Source organism: Lepus europaeus, chromosome 12 (genome assembly GCF_033115175.1).
Source record: "Lepus europaeus isolate LE1 chromosome 12, mLepTim1.pri, whole genome shotgun sequence".
NCBI lineage: Eukaryota > Metazoa > Chordata > Mammalia > Lagomorpha > Leporidae > Lepus > Lepus europaeus.
Genome location: NC_084838.1, coordinates 96,559,498 through 96,578,231, shown reverse-complemented (window position 1 = coordinate 96,578,231; position 18,734 = coordinate 96,559,498). Strand labels below are relative to the sequence as shown.

General features: G+C 47.8%; 1 protein-coding gene across 1 annotated transcript; it reads left to right on the top strand.

Annotated features, from left to right (window-relative positions):
- The first annotated feature begins 905 nt into the window (after window positions 1–905).
- Window positions 906–17,169, top strand: LOC133771069 (spermatogenesis-associated protein 31E1-like). Its single transcript, XM_062206794.1, has 5 exons — window positions 906–995; window positions 7,186–7,381; window positions 12,149–12,206; window positions 13,102–16,347; window positions 17,013–17,169. Exons 1-5 carry the CDS (start codon window positions 906–908, stop codon window positions 17,167–17,169), a joined length of 3,747 nt encoding a protein of 1,248 aa, XP_062062778.1.
- Window positions 17,170–18,734: the final 1,565 nt, after the last annotated feature.

The following is an 18,734-nucleotide window of genomic DNA, read 5'->3' as shown; positions in this document are numbered from 1 at the left end:
ACTGACTCAAGGGTCTGCACGGCTCTCTACAGGGAGGCCTCTGTGAGTGGTCATTATTATTACTGTACCTGCAAACATCAGTAAGGAACAGTGATTTCACAGATTAGCAAATGATTAAAAGGCAAATAAATCAAGAGGCATCAACAAACCCAAAGTGAGCCAGTGACTCAGTTTCTTGTCCAAATTGCCCTCTCACAGACAGCTTGGACTGGACAGTTACCCCCCTGCCCCAGGCGGGAGTGAACATTTGAGAATGCTGCTGTTTCTTGGAGCAGAAAGCTCTTGTTTCCTCTCACATACAAAACTGATTCTAAACTAATCAAAAGAAGCTGTTTAAAAATATCTCAATCTTCTAGCTTTTCCTAAAATATGTTACATCGGTCGTTTTAATTTAAAAATGGTCAAGCAATCTTGTTCCTTATCAATTTATAGAATTTCCAGAAAAAGTTCAATTGCACATGATACTTTTGGTATCCTTAACTGCAACAGGATTTTAAATGTTTTTTTTTCTCCTACCACCTGCTTTCCTTTCTTATATTTCAATTATAACTTGTACAAGGGGTCTTCAAAAAGTTCATGGATAACATATATTAGGAAAAAACAATGCATGGATTTCAAGATGCATTTGCTACAAAAGTTACCTTTTAATTCCATCTTTCCACAAACTTTTTGGAGTGCACTTGCATTCCTACTGTACCTAAAATCTCAGGTGCTGTGGCTAGACTTACCTTCTGCTTCCCTCACAGCTCCTACGCCCATACCTGGTGACTTGGACCAACAGCAAGTCAAACCACGCCTATACATACTTAGGAATGCAGCAATTCTGTTGGTGGCCAGCAACAAAAGGTGACTGGCCTCCTGACCCAGACAGCTAGTTGACTGTTCCCTTGTCACCATGAAGCATCATGGCTGGAGAGTGGCTCCAGATAAGAACTGTACACCTCCGGCCCTCCTTGCTCATCATGGATCCTGTGGGTCGTCCCCACCAGTGGAAAGTGAGTGAAAAGCCATGTGCACTACATCTGAGTTGAGGAGTTTAGGAACTGGCTGCACGGTCCCTCACTCTTTTTTCTTTCTGGCCATTGTTTGGCTGGATGACACCAGAATAACCTGAAAGTCTCAAGGTGGTAGAACCATGAGGAGAAGCAGGTTTGGTGCTGGCTCCCAAGGTGGGCATTTGGCACTGTAATGAACTAGCTTCATGGAATATCTGCGTCCCGAATTGGAGTGCTTGGGTTTGAGTTCCAGCTCTGCGCCCGATTCCAGTTTCCTGCTAATAGACATCCTGGGAGGCAGCACATGATGACTCAAGTGCTTGGGGCCCTGCAAGTACTCATGGGAGAGCCACACTGAGTTTCTGACTCCTGGACCAGCCCTGCCTGTCCTGGGCATTTGGGGAGTGAACCAGGGGATGCGAGAGCTTTCTGTGTCACTCTCTACTTTTCTCTTTCTCTTCTTTCAAATAAAGAAAATAAACAAATGACATGTGTTAAGAGTACTCTTTCCTATAATTTCTCTGCTTCAAATATAAGAAGATAAATTTAAAGATAATAAATTAAGGAGCTGGTGCTGTGGCGTAGTGGGTAAAGCTGACACCTGCAGTGCCAGCATCCCATATAGGTGCCATTTGAGTCCTGGCTGCTCCACTTCCGATCCAGCTCTCTGCTGTGGCCTGGGAAAGCAGTGGAAGATGGCCCAAATCCTTGGGCCCCTTGCACCCATGTAGGAGACCCAGAAGAAGCTCCTGGCTCCTGGCTTCGGATCTGCACAGCTCCAGCCGTTGCGGCCAATTGGGGAGTGAACCAATGAATGGAAGACCTCTCTCTCTCTGCCCTTCCTTCTCTCTCTGTGTAACTCTGACTTTCAAATAAGTAAATAAATCTTTAAAAAAAGATTAAAATTAAAATTACACTTTTTCTTTTTTTCTTTTCCTTCTTTTTTTTTTTTTTTTTTTTTTTTTTTTTTTTTTTTGGACAGGCAGAGTGGACAGTGAGAGAGAGAGAGAGAGAGACAGAAAGGTCTTCCTTTTTCTGTTGGTTCACCCTCCAATGGCCACTGCAGCCGGCACGCTGTGGCCGGCGCACCGTGCTAATCCGAAGCCAGGAGCCAGGTCCTCCTCCTGGTCTCCCATGCGGGTGCAGGGCCCAAGCTTGGGCCATCCTCCACTGCACTCCCGGGCCACAGCAGTGAGCTGGACTGGAAGAGGAGCAACCGGGACCGAATCTAGTGCCCCAACCGGAACTAGAACCTGGAGTTCCAGGGCCTAGTGAGCCACGGCACCAGCCTCCTTCTATTATTTTCAATTTTAGTTCTTTTTGTAGTTGCTTAGCTTGTAAATTTTATGTTGTTGATGAGGTCTTCTTTAAAAATGTAAATGTTTACAGGTAAAAATTTGCATCACATATGTTCTGATATGTTGAGTTTTCATTTTCATTTGTCTCAAACTATTATCTAATTTCCTTTGTGATTTCTTCTTTTACTCAGTGGTTGCTTAAGAGTGTGTTGTTTAGTTTCCACATATTTATGAATTTTGGAGTTTTCCTTCTATCAATTTCTAGTCTAATTGTATTGTAATCTGAAAAGATACTTTGTATTAGAACCTTTTTAATTTAAAGATTTTATTTGTTATTTATTCGACACACAGAAAAATGACAGAGAAAGGAGAGACAGAGAGAAAAAGAGATCTTCTCTCTGCTGGCTCTCAGACCATCACCTGTTGCCTCCCAGGCACATGAGCTGGAAGCTGGATCAGAAGCCAAGTAGCTGGGACTCAAACTGCCACTCTGATATGGGACACAGGCATCCCTGTGGTTGCTCAGCCCATTCACAGCAATGTAATTGCTAGTAATGTAAAAAAATAAGCGCAGCACTGATGTGATTAAATTCTCAGGACTCTCAGTTCTATAGGAATGGACTAAACGGTATCTTTGCTTAACAAAAATGTCTTGAACTTGAGGTGGAGCTTATGTTGAGAGATAAAATGTATTACACTTTCGATTTGTATCTTTTAATTCTATTTTTATTTTCCACAAACTTTTTGAAGTTCCCTCGTGTGTGTACATTTGTATCTTAAAATCCATAACTGTACATCAAAAAGACAAACTAAATTTTTATCATATTAATTTTTAAAATGAAGTAAGATGTTGAAAGAATGAAGTACCTCGGCTGGCGCCGTGGCTTAACAGGCTAATTCTCCGCCTTGCGGCGCCGGCACACCAGGTTCTAGTCCCGGTTGGGGCGCCGGATTCTGTCCTGGTTGCCCCTCTTCCAGGCCAGCTCTCTGCTATGGCCCAGGAAGGCAGTGGAGGATGGCCCAAGTCCTTGGGCCCTGCACCTGCATGGGAGACCAGGAGAAGCACCTGGCTCCTGGGTTTGGATCAGCGAGATGCGCCGGCCACAGTGGCCATTGGAGGGTGAACCAACGGCAAAGGAAGACCTTTCTCTCTGTCTCAGATATCTTTGCTGGTTCTGTCCCCAAATGCCCACAACAGCCAGAGCTGGGCCAGGCAAAAGCCAGGAGCCAGGAATTCAATCTGGGTGTCCCACATGGGTGGCAGAGACTCTTACTAGTTGAGCCACTATCTGCTGCCTACCAAGGTGTACATCATCAGGAAGCTGTAATCGGGGAGCGGTGGCAGGTCTCAAACCCAGGCACTCTGGATATCAGGCAGGGTGTTGCAGAGAGAGTCCTAACCACTACATCAAGCATTCGCTCCAGTTGTCAGAAGTCTCAATGCTAGCACAAAACATTACAAACTTTGTTATACATTACACAGCATCACGTATCCCAAACAACTTTAAATGCACGTAAGAGAAATTGTGTGGGAAGAAAACTCACCCTTCCTGTCTAAGAGCAACATTGTATGCCAAATCAGTGGAAAAATCACAACCATGAAGAGCCACTGGTTACTGCTGTCCCATTTCTCTTCTCTTAAAGGAATGGTCTCCATCAGCTTCCTGCCTCCCCTGCGTGGACTCCCTCTGTCACCCCAGGAAAACCGACTTCCTTCCCCACAACTCCACCAAAACCACTGCAGCAGAAATTCTCAGGACTCATTTTCAAGGGAGATCCTAAGGCTCTTTTCTCTCATAATACGGCATCTGACCCCTGTAGCTTCCCCGCTGGCTGCTTCTGCTAGTACCACGCCTGTCTGCCACATCTTGGTTGAATATTTTCTTCTGTTTTTTGTAGCTCTTCCCTCTTGTACCGTGACCTTGGCAGTGACTTTTCCCCTAGGCCACGCCTCTTCTTTTCCCACTACACTGTTCTCCTTAAAAAATGTGTTCATTCGGGCCTGGCGCTATGGCACAGTGGGCTAAGCCTCCGCCTGCAGTGCTGGCATCCCAGTTCTAGTGCGGGCACTGCAGTGCAGGCACCAGTTCTAGTCTCGGCTGCTCCTTTTCTGATCCAGCTCTCTGTTGTAGCCTGGGAAAGCAGTAGAAGATGGTCCAAGTCCTTGGGCCCCTGCATTCACATGGAAGACCCGGAAGAAGCTCCTGGCTTCGGATTGGCTCAGCTCCAGCTATTGAGGCCATCTGGGGAGTGAACCAGCAGATGAAAGACCTTTTTCTCTGTCTCTCTCTCTCTCTCTCTCTGTAACTCTACTTCTCTAATAAATTTTAAAAAGAAAGAAAGTTCCCAAACCCACGCCCAAATTGTCTATCCTGACTCACTGTGGAATCCCAATCATGCGTCTCAAGATGTTCATAGAAATGTCGCGTATTTCATGTTCCCTGTATCAGTCAGGGGTAGGCTAGGTTACGCTGTGATCACAAGCAGCCCCCAGACCTCAGTTTATGAAAACAAAGGCCTTCATAAGACAACCATGGCTCTGCTCTCTCGTCTTTTCTCCAGATCACAGGCTGACAGAAGAATGGGGACATCGCTGATTGTACACGAGAGGAAGGGTAATGCGGCTAAGTCCAGGCTGCCTCTTACTGCTTCTCTTCCAAGGGACCACAATACTCTCTGCAAGGCGACAAGTAAAATTCTGCCCCCAAGCAAGAGAAGCAAATACGTGCAACTGTACGGTCTACTGGGTCCTCTTAAACAAAAACTCTACACAGGAAGTGTAAAACCATCCTCCCAAAGCTAACTTGAAAATCCAGTTTTCATAATTCTTCATGGGTAGTATCTCTAACCTATTTTCCTAGGAGGGAAATCTTGCTGTTGTTATTTCTACTTTTTCCTAATCGCAAAAGTACACTTGGAAGAAAACTTGGAAGATACACATACATGCACACCCCACATACAAGTAAACAAAAGTCACCAGCAGTGGCTGGCATTGTGGCCCAGCAGGTAAAGGCACTGCCTGTGGCCCTGGCACCCCACATAGGCACTGCTCCGAGTCCTGGCTGCTCCACTTTGGATTCAGCTTTTAGTGGCCTGGGAAAAGTAGCAAAGATGGCCCAAGTGTGTAGGCCCCTGCCATCCACCTGAGAGACCCTGAAGAAGCTCCAGGCTCCTGAATTTGGCCTGGCCCAGCACTGGCCATTGCAGCCACCTGAGGACTGAACCAATAGATGAAAGCTCTCAATCTCTCTCTCTCTCTCTCTCTCTCTTTCTCTCTCTCTCTCGCTCTTGCTCTCTCTCTCTCTCTGCCTCTCCTTCTCTCTCTGTGTAACTGTGACTTTCAAGTAAAAAATAAATAAATCTTAAAAAAATAAAAATAAATGAAACAATTTAAAAATAATCTACCAACTAGAGGACTTATCTCAGGTCAAATGTCAATCTTGGATACATTCATCTGTGGGAGGAAAAAAAATTCTGGAAAAAATTCCCAGCCACCCCAGGAAATGAGTAAGGGGCCTGTAATGTTAAGGAGTGTTTGGAAAGCATGATCAGAATGCACACATCTGAACAATTTATTCCTTATCATTTCATGTGAGTAGTGCCATTAAATTTATTCTAATAAAGTTGTCTTTCTAAAATCACTTTGGAACTCCTCTTTGCAACTACCTTTGGTTATTTGACGAAGTACCTAAAAAAAAGCTCCAGTACCTTACTGTTATAATTTATTTTTTTATTTCTTTGAAAGACAGAGCTACAGAAAGAGGTAGAAAGAGAGAGAGAGAGATCTTCCATCCACTGGTTCTAGGCCCCAAATGCCTGTAATGGCAGGAACTAGACTGATCCAAAGCCAGGAGCCAGGAGCTTCTTCTGGGTTTCCCATGTGGGTGCAGGGGCCCAAGTATTTGGGCCACCCTCTGCTGCTTTCCCAGGCACATTAGCAGGGGGCTGGATCAGAAGCGGGGCAGCCGGGACTGGAACTGGCACCCATATGTAATGCCTGCGCTGTAGGCTGGGGCATTAGCAAGCTGAGCCACAGCACCAGCCCCTACTCTTACAATTTAACTCAAAATAATATTACATTAACTTAATAGGCTACTTGAATGCTAACGACTGGCTTTTTCCAGAAACGTTACAATATATTGTTCATGGGTATATGTGCATGCACACACATGCAACAAAAGCACAATTCTGTGATTCAGCTCACTCCTAAGGAATCAAAAAGAAGAGAATGGGTGACCAAGTTGAAGACACAACACTCAGCATAGAGGGGTAGGAGGCAGGGGAAGGCTCCCTCCTTTTCCAGTGCATAACTTTGGGTTGATCTCCTTGCATGCAAGGCCCATGATTGTGCTTGTCTTCGTATTTCTAGGGCCATGCAGAGCACTCAGAATAAAATAACCCTCATTAGCTGGAGTGAGCAGATAAACCAATGAATGCACAAGTGAACTATCAAACAACCAGGCCAGAGTTTACAAGCCTAACTTATCCTGAGATGCGAAAAAGAGGGTGGGGTTGATTATAGTTTGTATTTCTTTATCTATTTCCGGTGTAGTTATATATATATATATATATACTATATATATATATATAGTATATATATATATATAGTAGGGTTATATATATATAGTATATATATATATATATATATATATATATATAGTAGGGTTATAGTATTACAGGTAAATAGAATTATAGTATCACTGGTATCTATAATAGAAGAACAAGGAAATTTCTCCTTCGAACAATAAGACGGATCATAGTCATGAGGCTTTCTGAGGTTCCTGAGCTGAGTGAGCCTAACATGCTAGATTAGTCCCAAATCTAATCCCAAAAGAAAAGGAACAGGAGAAAGTGTGAAAGAAATTCATATTCCCTATACGCTCACCCTACAGCAAAAACAAACAATGGCTTATGTAATCTGGAACTGGGCTTTGTCGGAGAAAGGGGTTCTAGTTCTCTATGGGTCGTTCGTACTGCACACTCAGAGGAAGTCCACGCAATGCGGGCAAGCAGAAGCTGCTTATTCAGAGCCTGCCAAGGAACGGAGGCAGCTGCCGCCCCCTGATTTTGGCAGAGACTCAAAAGCAGGCAGGAGCAGATTTAAAGAAAGGGCAAGCGCTTCGGAACAGCGTGGTGCGCCAGCTGCGGCGGCCATTGGAGGGTGAACCAACGGCAAAGGGAAGACCTTTCTCTCTGTCTCTCTCTCTCTCTCACTGTCCACTCTGCCTGTCAAAAAGTAAAAAAAAAAAAAAAAAAAAAAAAAAAAAAAAAGGGCAAGCGAAGTGTCGTACGTCATTTTGTTCTGTTGTAACGGAGACTTGAGAGTGGGTAATTTTATAAACAGCACAAACTTTGGGGGTCAGCATTGTGGAACAGCAGTTCACACTGCCACCTTCAATGCTGGCATCCTACACGAACACCAGTTTGTGTCCCTGATGATGTGCCTGGGAAAGCAGCAGGAGGAGGCCCAAGTGCTTGGGCCCCTGACACCCATGTAGGAGACCCAGATGGAGTTCCAGGCTCCTGGCTTCAGCCTGGCTCAGCTCTGGCCATTGTTGTGGCCATTTGGGGAGTGGAACAGCAGAAGGAAGATCTGTCTCCCTCTCCCTCTTTCTCTCTCTCCCTAAGCCTTTCTTAAAAAATCAAAATAAAAAACCTAACTTATTCTACCACAGTTCTGGAGGCTGCAAAGCGAAGATGAAGGCATCAGTAGGTTCAGTGTCTGCTGAGGGCCCAGTCTCTGCTTCCAAGATGGTGCTGAGAAAGGAATTTGAAATTAGATAAGACTGGGGATCACTGAAACCATTAGCCCAGATGGACAACAGCTATGAGAGCCCAGACACACACATCAGGGCTTAATCTCAACCACACCATTCTTGCTGGCCATGCGACAATACTCTAGTAATAAACAACTCAGGTGAGGCTTGTTCTCATTTATGAGAATTTTATTTCCAAACTAAAAGCATGAAGTAGGCAGTAATCAATCAACAGTCTGAACTATTCTTTTTTTTTTTTTTAAAGATTTATTTATTTTATTTGAAAGTCAGTGTTACACAGAGAGAAGGAGAAGCAGAGAGACAGAGAGGTCTTCCATCCGCTGATTCACTCCCCAGTTGGCCACAATGGCCAGAGCTGTGCGGATCCGAAACCAGGAGCCAGGAGCTTCCTCGGGGTCTCCAAACGCGGGTGCAGGGGCCCAAGGGCTTGGGCCATCTTCTACTGCTTTCCCAGGCCATAGCAGAGAGCTGGATTGGAAGTGAAGCAGCCAGGACTCGAACCTGTGCCCGTACGGGATGCCCACGCTGCAGGTGGCGGCTTCATCTGCTATGCCACAGTGCTGGCCCCTGAACTATTCTTATTAATTATGCAGCTATAGCAACCACTTGTTGAAAACCTCATGGTCCATAAAATCTCCCTGAATGTCATTTTAGAGAAATTATTCTTGGCAAAGAGGACACATTATTTTTAATCACCTATAAAATTCAGGGAATTTTAAATGAGGGTGGTAAACAGAATTTTATAATCATATTGTTTTCATCTTGAGTTGTACTTAATAATAATGTCAGTAGAAGGTTTTTCTTTATGTAGGGATTTATAATTACAGATCATTCTACTGTTATCTTAATATGAAGATACTTCAGAAAGTTCATTGAAAATGTATAGTATGAAAACATTAATGTATGGATTCCAAAAATGTTTGGAACTAAAATAAACTTACCGTTTAATTCCAATGTTCCACTGAGTTTCTGAGGTATCCTCATGTTCTCAGGAATCCATGAACCACGTTGTAACAATTCCCATTTTACAGATAAATTAATTTTCCACAATGCTAAATAATGGTTTACCAGTTTGTCAAGAAAAAAGATAAATCTGATAACTCATTCTTTCTGCCTTTTTCTCAAAGTCTATGATCTTTTTTCAATTATTCCAAAAGTAGAAAAACACAAGCAATCATATTCAACAAGCTGACTGTGATAAAGAAATATGAGCTCATGTAAAAATTCTAAGAGGCACAAAATTAAAACATGAAAGTATAGAACATAAAGACAATTGAGGGAAAATAAAATATTTTTGATAAAAATATATCACTGTAAAATGGAGGAGTTATTTCCCTTGTAAGTTATCATTGCCATTTTTCAGTTTATATTTTTCTACTTTTGTAATAATTTTGAAAAAAACAGCATAAATACTCATATTTACTATTTGTTGTTATTTCTATAATTTATTTTTATTGCCGATGATTTATTTATATTAGTTTGTACTCAAGGACATTTATTTGGTTTTTTATGTTATAATCCACTACCAGGTGGCTTATTTTGTTGTTCACTTGTTAAAACTTTCTAGATTAATATTTGTTTGGACTATAAGTTATTCAGTTCACATGTGTCCTAAGTGAAAAATGCTGAGATCCTGTTTTCCCTGTAGTTGCCTTTCACTCTCTCTATTCCACATTGGCTGGTTGTCCTGAGGCTTCATTTGCCTGGTGTGTTACAGAAAAGTCATTCAATTCCAGAAAAGTTTTTTCCAACATTCTACATCTCTGAAATCAAGTGTCAAACTTGATTTTTATTATCCATTATTATCCATCAGAAGCACTTTCCCATGTATCCATTGAAAATCTCAGAAAAACTCATGGCAAAAATGATCCAAGAGATCATAAAAGAATAATAGACATTTAATTACTATAGAATGTCTGATTCATTGGTTCTACCTACTTTGATGTCTTTTGAACCACACTAGTGTCATTAAAGAAACTAAAAATCAACAATTTCCGGGTGTTGCTTCCATTCTATTGCTTTGCACCACTTTCATGTGACAGAACAATGTTACACACAAGGACCACCTTCTCAATAATGTTTGGTGTGGGTTTTTTTTGTTTTGTTTTGGTTTGGTTTGGTTTGGTTTGGTTTTTGCTTTACAGAAACAAGTTCACCCCATGCCTTGTCCTCAGTTGTCGAACACAGTAAGTTTTCCAAAAATGGAACACTCACGTTACTTCCACAAAACACAGCACACTTTTAAGCAAAGAGAGAGTTAATGTAATGTCTCCTAGAGCTCAGGCTGAGGGATAATGGTAAATATCAACAGCAAGGAAAAAATAAAAATTTTAGGAATGACCACGCATCTAAGACAAAAATGACCACGCATCTAAGACTGGAAGGGTGTAAGGATTGCAACAGGTGAGAGATACCTGGTTAGCGTGACATAACATATGCTGTAGATTTAGATTTAAGGAACTACCTGTAAAAAAAAAAATTCAATGGCCTAATGCAGCTGATATATGCTGAAGAAGAAATATGGAAATGTACACCATGTTGTCTGATAAAACACCATTAAAATGTGTTCTCAGAGGAGCCCAATGACGTTTAAGCTGTAAAAAACTTTGGGGAGTTCAAGCCAAAATTTTCTAGATAAAGGGAACCATATAGTATCTGGGTTCAAGGTGAAAACAATAGAAAATTGACTAAGGTCTCCATAAGTTAAGGAGGCGGAATTGGACAGAGATTCCTAGAAGGCCCAGCTGGTGGGGGAGGGGCTGCCACCAGCCTCTTGTCACCCCTCCCCCACTCGCAGGAGTCCTTTGTGATGAGGAAGCCACAGTTCTGTGATGCAGACCTGGGCCTGCTCCCTTCTGCCAAGCGGAACTCCAAGGACTCAGTTGCCTGAGTGATTCAGAGGATGGAAAATCAGAAAAGCATTGGTGCAATGTGGCAGAGCCTCAGCTGCACCTCCTGGGGAACAAACATCATCCTTGTCTTCCTGTGCGGCCTGGGCCTCTTCCTCCTGTCATTCATCCACAGCACTCCACCCTCACCACCTCCTAAGAGAAAGGGGACCATCAGGAAGGTAAGGAGCCCTTGGCCAGAACCCAACAGACAAGGGCTTTTTCTTGCTTTTACTCTTATTTTCATGTTTTAAAAGCATCTAGAGACTTCTGAGATGGGAAACGTCGGAACGGAACATCACCCTTCATGGCAGGGCTTCAGGTGCTTCTGGGGTTTCTGTGTGACGCTCTCGGGCCATCCCTGTGGGTGTGCTGGAGGGCACTGGGGCAAAAGTCAAACACTGAGCCCTGGAACAGGCAAGGCCTGCTGCCTACAGTGTGATGTCTGGGGGAGGACAGCCCTGAGCACTCTCTCCTCAGGGGCCTCCTGGGTCAGGTGTCCTGAAGCTGAGCCTTTGTTCTGTGTTGGCAGACCCGAGGGCAGTGCTGGGAAGTGAGGACCTCAGTTCAGAGCCTGGAGTCACAGCTGGCCTCGGGCAGCAGGCTCCTCCCTGGCAGCTCACACCCACTGCACGGACAAATTGGTTCCCTTAAGCAGAGGAACAGCGAACAGGGTCCTCCTAGCAGATCTCACATAGAACACTCCTCTGTGCTTTTCAAAGAAGAAAACCAGGAAATATTTCCTCTGTTTTAAAGATGAGTACGGGGAGAGCACTTGGCATAGTGGTTAAGCCTCTAGCTGGGACAACATCATCTCACACCAAAGTGCCTGGGTTCAAGCCCGAGCTCCATTTCTGATTCCTAACCATGTGTATCATAGGAAGGCACCAGTCATAGCTCAAGTAGTTGGGACCCTGCAGTCCACACAGGAGCACTAGAGTCAGTTCCTGGCTGCCAGCTTTGTCCCAGACTGGCTCACTACAATTACGTGGGGAGTGAACAAGTGATTGGGGGCTCTGTCTATTTCTCTCAAATTAATCTTCTCTACAATGAGTAAAAGGAAAGAACATGGAGATCCTTTAGCGAAAAGGGCCAAGACATGATATTCATGAGCACTGAACGTCTGCAGCTTGTCTAAGGGAAGGAGAGAGGACTGGGTCCCAGCCCCCTCTTTCTTCCTTGTTTCTCAGTGTCAAGGGCACACAAGGAGGAGAATCAAGAGCAGGAAGAAGAGCAGAGCTCTGAAAGGTAAGGCCCTGACCGTCCACCTGAAGCCCCCACAGGTGACCAGACCGTGCCAGTCCTTGAGGGACCAGCACCACATCTTATGGATGTCAGTGGCAGGGGCCCACGGGGGAGGGAGGGTCCTGGGAAGGAAATCAGCACCAGGAATCCTCAGGCTTCTGCTGCTAAGGAAACCATGGTGAGCCAGAAAATGAGTGTTGCCCAGTAAGGGGCACTGTGGGCTGCAGTGGACCAACACTGCCTGCATCTGGAGTGGAGCAGTGGACCAGTGCATCATTCCCATAAGGCTAATCCCCCTTTGAGAGGAGCCCCTCCCTTCTCCCCCACAGTGCAGTGGTGAGCACTCCAGGGGATGATGGATGTGGAAGCACTTTCTAAATGCTAGAGCACTGCCATTGGTGTGCACTGCTCGCACTGCCAGGGACCTGGGGGTTGGACACTGACACTTGGGCTCCAGAGTCTGATCTCCCAGGGTCCCCCTAAAAAGGGACATTTCACTTGGCCTCCTGGAAGAATCCCAGACCACTCCCTTCTGCACCCTAACCCAGTCTCCTGGTTTCCAGCCTGCAGAGACTGCTTGGAGAAACTGAAGGAGGCTCGAGGGCTCATTTCCCTTCTGCAAAGGTGAGGAGCTTTCTGCTGTGGTCCATGTCCTTATCCTGCCAGAACCCATTACATGACTCCAGGGCCTGGAGCGTCCCACCCAGGGAGGGGGAGACCACAGACAGACATGGGATGTGAGTGTACCCCGGGGGTGAGGGAGAGCCAGAGCTCCATGAAGTCAGGGCGTGGGGCAGTGGAGGGGCCCCGGGCTGTGGGCATCCATCCCCCCCGGGCAGGTCAGGGCTTCCGGTCCCATCTGCTCCCAGCTGCATCGTGTGCCTCCTGTCTCCTGCAGCCACCTGGGAAAGCTCCCTGACGACAGCGCTTCTCCCCTTCTGTGTCGGGACCTCCAGGGAGATGAACACAATCCAGCCCCTGCTGGGGGCCACCAGCATCATGGGGAGCCCAAGGAAGATGCTTCTCCTGTCACCTCGTCCCCACTGCCTTCCCCGGCTCTGCTAACCCAGCACCCTCCTCCCCCGGACTCCCACCCATCAGAAAGACCTCAACAAGTCCAGTCCGACATGAAGAGCACCCCGGCAGGCCCTGCCCCAGACAGCGCCCCTCCAGGTAACTCCTGCTTGGCCTCTCTCGGCACGGCCACAAAGGGCTTGGACCGCGTAAGCGGCTCCATTGCATTCTTCTCCTGGTGGTGGCCGACCGCCAAGGCCTTGCTCCTGTTCACCTCACCACATGGCAGATGCCGGCAAGAGCCTCTTTCCCAGCACCCACCAGAGGCCTCGCCCTGGGGAGACGCCGCACGCGGGCAGGCAGAGGCTGGCGGCCCTCCTTTCATCAACCCGGATGTCCAGAGGCTGCTAGAAATCCTCATCTCCAGGAGAGCAGAGCTGATGCTGAAAGCAGAAGAGAAGACGGGGTCCCTGCTGGGCCAGATGCGCCCGGGCTCCCTCCTGAGTTCTCTGGGAGCTCTCTTCTGGAGACCAAGGCACAAATGCACACAGCTGCAGGGGCCTCAGCGGCTCTCTGCCCCCCCGGTCTTTGGGGATCACTTAGAGAAGAAATGCAGCCAGCTCTTCTGGGGCCTCCCCTCTCTGCACAGCGAGTCACTAGTGGCTACGGCCTGGGTCTCTAAGGGGCCTTCCCTTTCAAGAGCTCCCACGGTTAGGTTCAATGTCAACTCTCGTTCCTCTCCAGTTCAAACTCAGTCCTCAGATCCTCCACTGCTTTCCCAATCCCAACCCTTGCCTCCTAACCATTTGAATCAACCCCAACCTCTGACTGAAAAGTTGCCAATACATCTGCGTCAGGTGCCGACCCCAGTCCAGCTCCCTTGCTCTTTCCCAAGCCTACCAAGCCCCTCCCTACACAAGGGTAGGACATGTAGATCGTCCTGCCCTACCTCCCAGGATAAGGCTCGCTCTATCATCCCAACTGACAATCAAGAAATGGATTGGCCTTTGCAGATGCCACTACAGCGGAAGTGGGCTACTCGCTCTTTTCTCCAAAACCCTCAAGAAGGTGCTGGCCAACCCACACCCAGCCTCCCCCAGGGCAGCTGGGCCTCCCAAACCAGGAAGTCCACCTCTGCCTTTCCTGGGGAAACTATCAGCCCTGAGCTCCACAGGCAGTCTGAACAACAAAGTCAAGCAAGGCTTCTCAAAGATAAACCCCAGGATGGCTTCCTTTACAGAATCCAACCACATCAGAAACTGTTGCACCCTCGGGGCAAATTCTCAAGGACCTGCCCATTCCAGGGAATGGAAAAACAAGGCCGCTCACAGCCGTCCCTGCCCTCTGCAGGTAAAAGCATCAAGGATGTGAAGACAGTGGAGCCCATGCAATGCAGAAGACCCCACAGAAAGGATGCAGTAGGGCTCAAACTAGACAAACAAAGCGAGGCTCTAGGGCAAGATGAAGATGACAAAAAAGACCTATCCTGGATTCCAGAGAGCACCTCAGTGAAGGTTCTGGAAGATGACAAGGAGGAAGCAGAACGTAACTTTTTCAAGCCCAGGAAGCATGAGGATAGGAGCTATAAACCCAGGGTCCCAGAAAAGGAAGATCTCAAAAAAGACCTGAAAGTCCATTTGGAAAAGAAGTCGGGGCAGATCAAGAAGGGTCGAATCCCTGTGAGGGTGCGTCGATCCTGGCTTACTGCTAACTTTGCATTTCCCAATGACAACACCCACATGAAACCCAGAAATCCAGCAGACCTGAAAGGTCACAACTCCTCGGTGAACACCTCCCAGAAGACCTACTTTGTCAATCCTTTCACTCGAAACTTGCTAGAAACACACATTGGAAGGTTTCCAGTGAGGCGAGGGTGGAATCTATACTACCAGACCCTCAAGCACACAAATCTCAACTCAGGTGCAGTTCAAGTTTCACAGCACCCGCAGCCCAAATTTCCCTCTTCAGCTTCCCGGGAGTCAGGGGCCAACGTGAAAGTCAAGGCTGCCAATGCCCTAGGAGACCCTCACAAAGGTCTAGGAGAGAAGATGATGGCAAAAAAGTCAGTTCCACCCCCAGAGAGACCTGTCATCGCCCCCTCCTCTGTGTATAAGGAAGCCAAGAAGACCCTGACAGTGACCCCATCCGGTGGCACCCGTAGGCTCTCGGAGGCCCCTGGAACCAGACAAGAGGCCAAACTTCCTAGTGAGTCTCTCAAGGATAGCCTTCTGGACAGATTCCAGCAGAGCAAGACTGCTCAGGGAGCTAGGAGAGGCAGCCTAGCATGGAGGAAAAGTACAACAACAGCCAAGAATGAACCTCAAGAGATTGGGCACCTGGCCCCCCCAGACCATTACAAACCCGAAACGCAGATCAGTAGAGTATCCCAGGCTACAGGGGCAAAAGAAATCAGGGGTGCATTGGAGGCTGAGGAGAAGCCCCTCACGTGGGAAGCCACCAGGGAAGCCAACATGATGATCTCCCAAACCATCAACGTGAATCTGAGTTTAGAACCTTTGGGGGACGGTCAATGCCCCCAAACCTCACGAATGCCTATTGGCTACCGCACAGGACAGCCAGGCCTGGAAAGAGAGGTTGTCAATGAAGTGGAAGTCCAAGTGGAGGTGGAGTCAGAGAATCAGCCTCAAGGCCAGGACACTGATATCGTCTATCAAGACTACACTGTTGAGGTGCACCCCGTCACAGACATCTTGGCTTCTCAGGCCTCTTCAGACACTCCAAAGAGCATGTCCAGTAGCAACATATCAGCTTCCCAGGGGCTTCACGACCACCTACTGAAGGCAGGGTGGAGCCAGAGGCAGCAGGAGCCCAGGAGCCCAAAAGTGAGATCCCCATGGAAGAGTGAGAACAACATGTTCAGTCCTTCTGACAAGAGGGAGGACTGCAGGAGACTCAGACCAGGAGATCATGAAGAAAGAGCTGCAGGACAAAGGGCCACGCATGCCTGTGGGATGAGCCACCCTGCCTGGAACAGGGAAACAGGAGACACCCTGGTTAAAAAGTCTTCACCATTCCTGCCAAAGAGGAGACAAGAACCACTAGAAAGCCACAACAAAAAAATAATAAGGCCCTTTATGCAGCATTCTACCCCTACCCAAAGAGGCTCACGGTGGGAAGATTCCCTGCCCAGAGACAGGCCTGTATCAGCAACTGCTGGGGGCCAAGGATCACACTTAGGCAGGTTGTTCACAGAAAAGAGAGAGGCTCAGGCACAGGCCCTCACCACAGTTGTGGGAAAGATTGTGGTGGACCAACTGGGGCTTCCATATGCACATGTTCCCTCAGAGTTCAATTGGTACACAGAGGAAACCCAGGTCCCACTGGGTGAGTGTCCCTGCTACCACAGGGCTCCCTCCTACCCAGAGCCAAGGAGAGTGGGGATGGATACAGTATTTTGTCACCAAGCAACCCCCCAGAGTTTCAGCCATCCTATCAATAGCATGTGGATCAGGGACAGGGACAGTCACCAGTTCTCCCCACCCAGGGAGCCTGTGTCCCGAGCTAGCCAAAGCCAACACAGGTCAGGAGTGGCAGGTACCTTGGGCCACTCTATCTCTTGCCCCAGGAACTGCCTTCTTCAGAGAAGTGTTTCATCTGGTCCAACATATCAGGTTCCTCATATATTTTCCACTGGGAAAAGTTTTCTCCCAGAACAACATCAATTTCTGCTACAGAAACCTATTCAGTCTTATGTCGGTACATCCTTTATGTGCTAATGGCTTCAACCTACGAATATACTTACTCTTCTCTATTAAATGTGTATTTCCTCATCAGATTTAGTGGCGTCAGTCTGTGCTGTGCTCTGGGGTGTGGGAAAAGGGTCAGTGTCTGTGTTTCTGAATGCGGCTTCCAGAAGGGACAGGGTGACAGTGTCACTGCAGTGCCACCCTCACTCCAGATGCCACAGGACTGTCTCCTAGGTTTTCACTGACAATTGCAGAAACAAGCAAAAGAAAGCCTTGCGGCGCCGGCACACCGGGTTCTAGTCCCGGTCGGGGCACCGGATTCTGTCCCGGATGCCGCTCTTCCAGGCCAGCTCTCTGCTGTGGCCAGGGAGTGCAGTGGAGGATGGCCCAAGTGCTTGGGCCCTGCACCCCATGGGAGACCAGGAGAAGCACCTGGCTCCTGCCATCGGATCAGTGTGGTGCGCCGGCCGCAGCGCGCCAACCGCGGCGGCCATTTGAGGGTGAACCAACGGCAAAAGGAAGACCTTTCTCTCTGTCTCTCTCTCTCACTGTCCACTCTGCCTGTCAAAAAAAAAAAAAAAAAAAAAAGAAAGCCTTCAGTACTTGTCAGGATGAGTACATCCACCTTTGCAGGTACATGTGGCACCAGAACTTCTCCTGGAGCAGAGGTGGGGACATAGAAGCGCCCAGGGCCAGCCTGAGGTCACAAAGAAAGTCTTACCTGGCTCCCAGTTCTCGCTTGCCCCAGAGACAGGCAGGGAAGAGGTAATCAGACAGGATCTGTACAAACAGGGGGTTGGGTGACTTGTCCAAAATGTAGAGCCTGGCTATAGGGACAGCCCAGGAGTAGAATCAGCTTGGTCCTCACTCTGCTCCTTACACAGGTTTCCTCTGCCCAGGGCCCAACCACATGGGAAAGTGGGAAGGCCCCAAAATGGGGAGAGAAGGTACCATTTCTCCACTTTTCCATGCCGTGCCACACATGGAATGAACCCTGGCGTAAATCCAAAAGGCTAATCCTTGTTGGAAGGTCTTGAAGCAGGAGGGGTCGGTGGGACAGATGGTAACAGAACAGCTCCTGCTCCTCTGAAAGAAGGGGGAGCAGGCACATGCCCCACAGGTCACTCCTGGGCCAGGTCCTGCCTGGGTCCCATGATTGGGGTGGCAGCCTCCAGGGTGTGCCCAGCAGTCACAGTGGATGACCCAAGAGGGGCTGGGAACTGGAACAGGGCTAATCTGTCCCTCAGGAGGGGGATGCATGGGATTGGGGCCCCGAGTCTGCTGGCTTCTCAAGACCAAAGAGGTATGTTCTGGGATGTGCTGGAACTGGATGAGGATCCCAGGACTTGTTCAGCAAAAACACAGGAAATGGAGGGGCCTGTAAGAAACAAGAGGCAGCGAGTCCCTGACCCCCATGACATGCAGCAAGGGCAGGGACAGGGAGGCAGATACTCGCCGAGAGCCTTGAGAGAGGCCCCATGGAGACTTCTGACAAAGACCCTCCACAAAGACCTCTACCGAGAGACCCCTCAGAGACCTCCAGAGGTCTTCCCGAGACTTGTGACAAAAGCCCACCGAGACTGGGACCTCTGTGAGAGACCACAGAGGGAGAGAGACAGAGAGGGATCATCTCTCGAAGAGATTCACAGACCCCATCAGGGCTTCTAACAGAGAACTCCAGAGACATCTCCTCAGAGGACCCCCCCCACCCGAGTCATCTACAGAGACCACCCCAGGACCTGTGCCAGAGATCCCCACAGAGCCAGGGGATTCACTCAGCAATCCCTGTCCGGTCCAGTTAAGCCTGCGG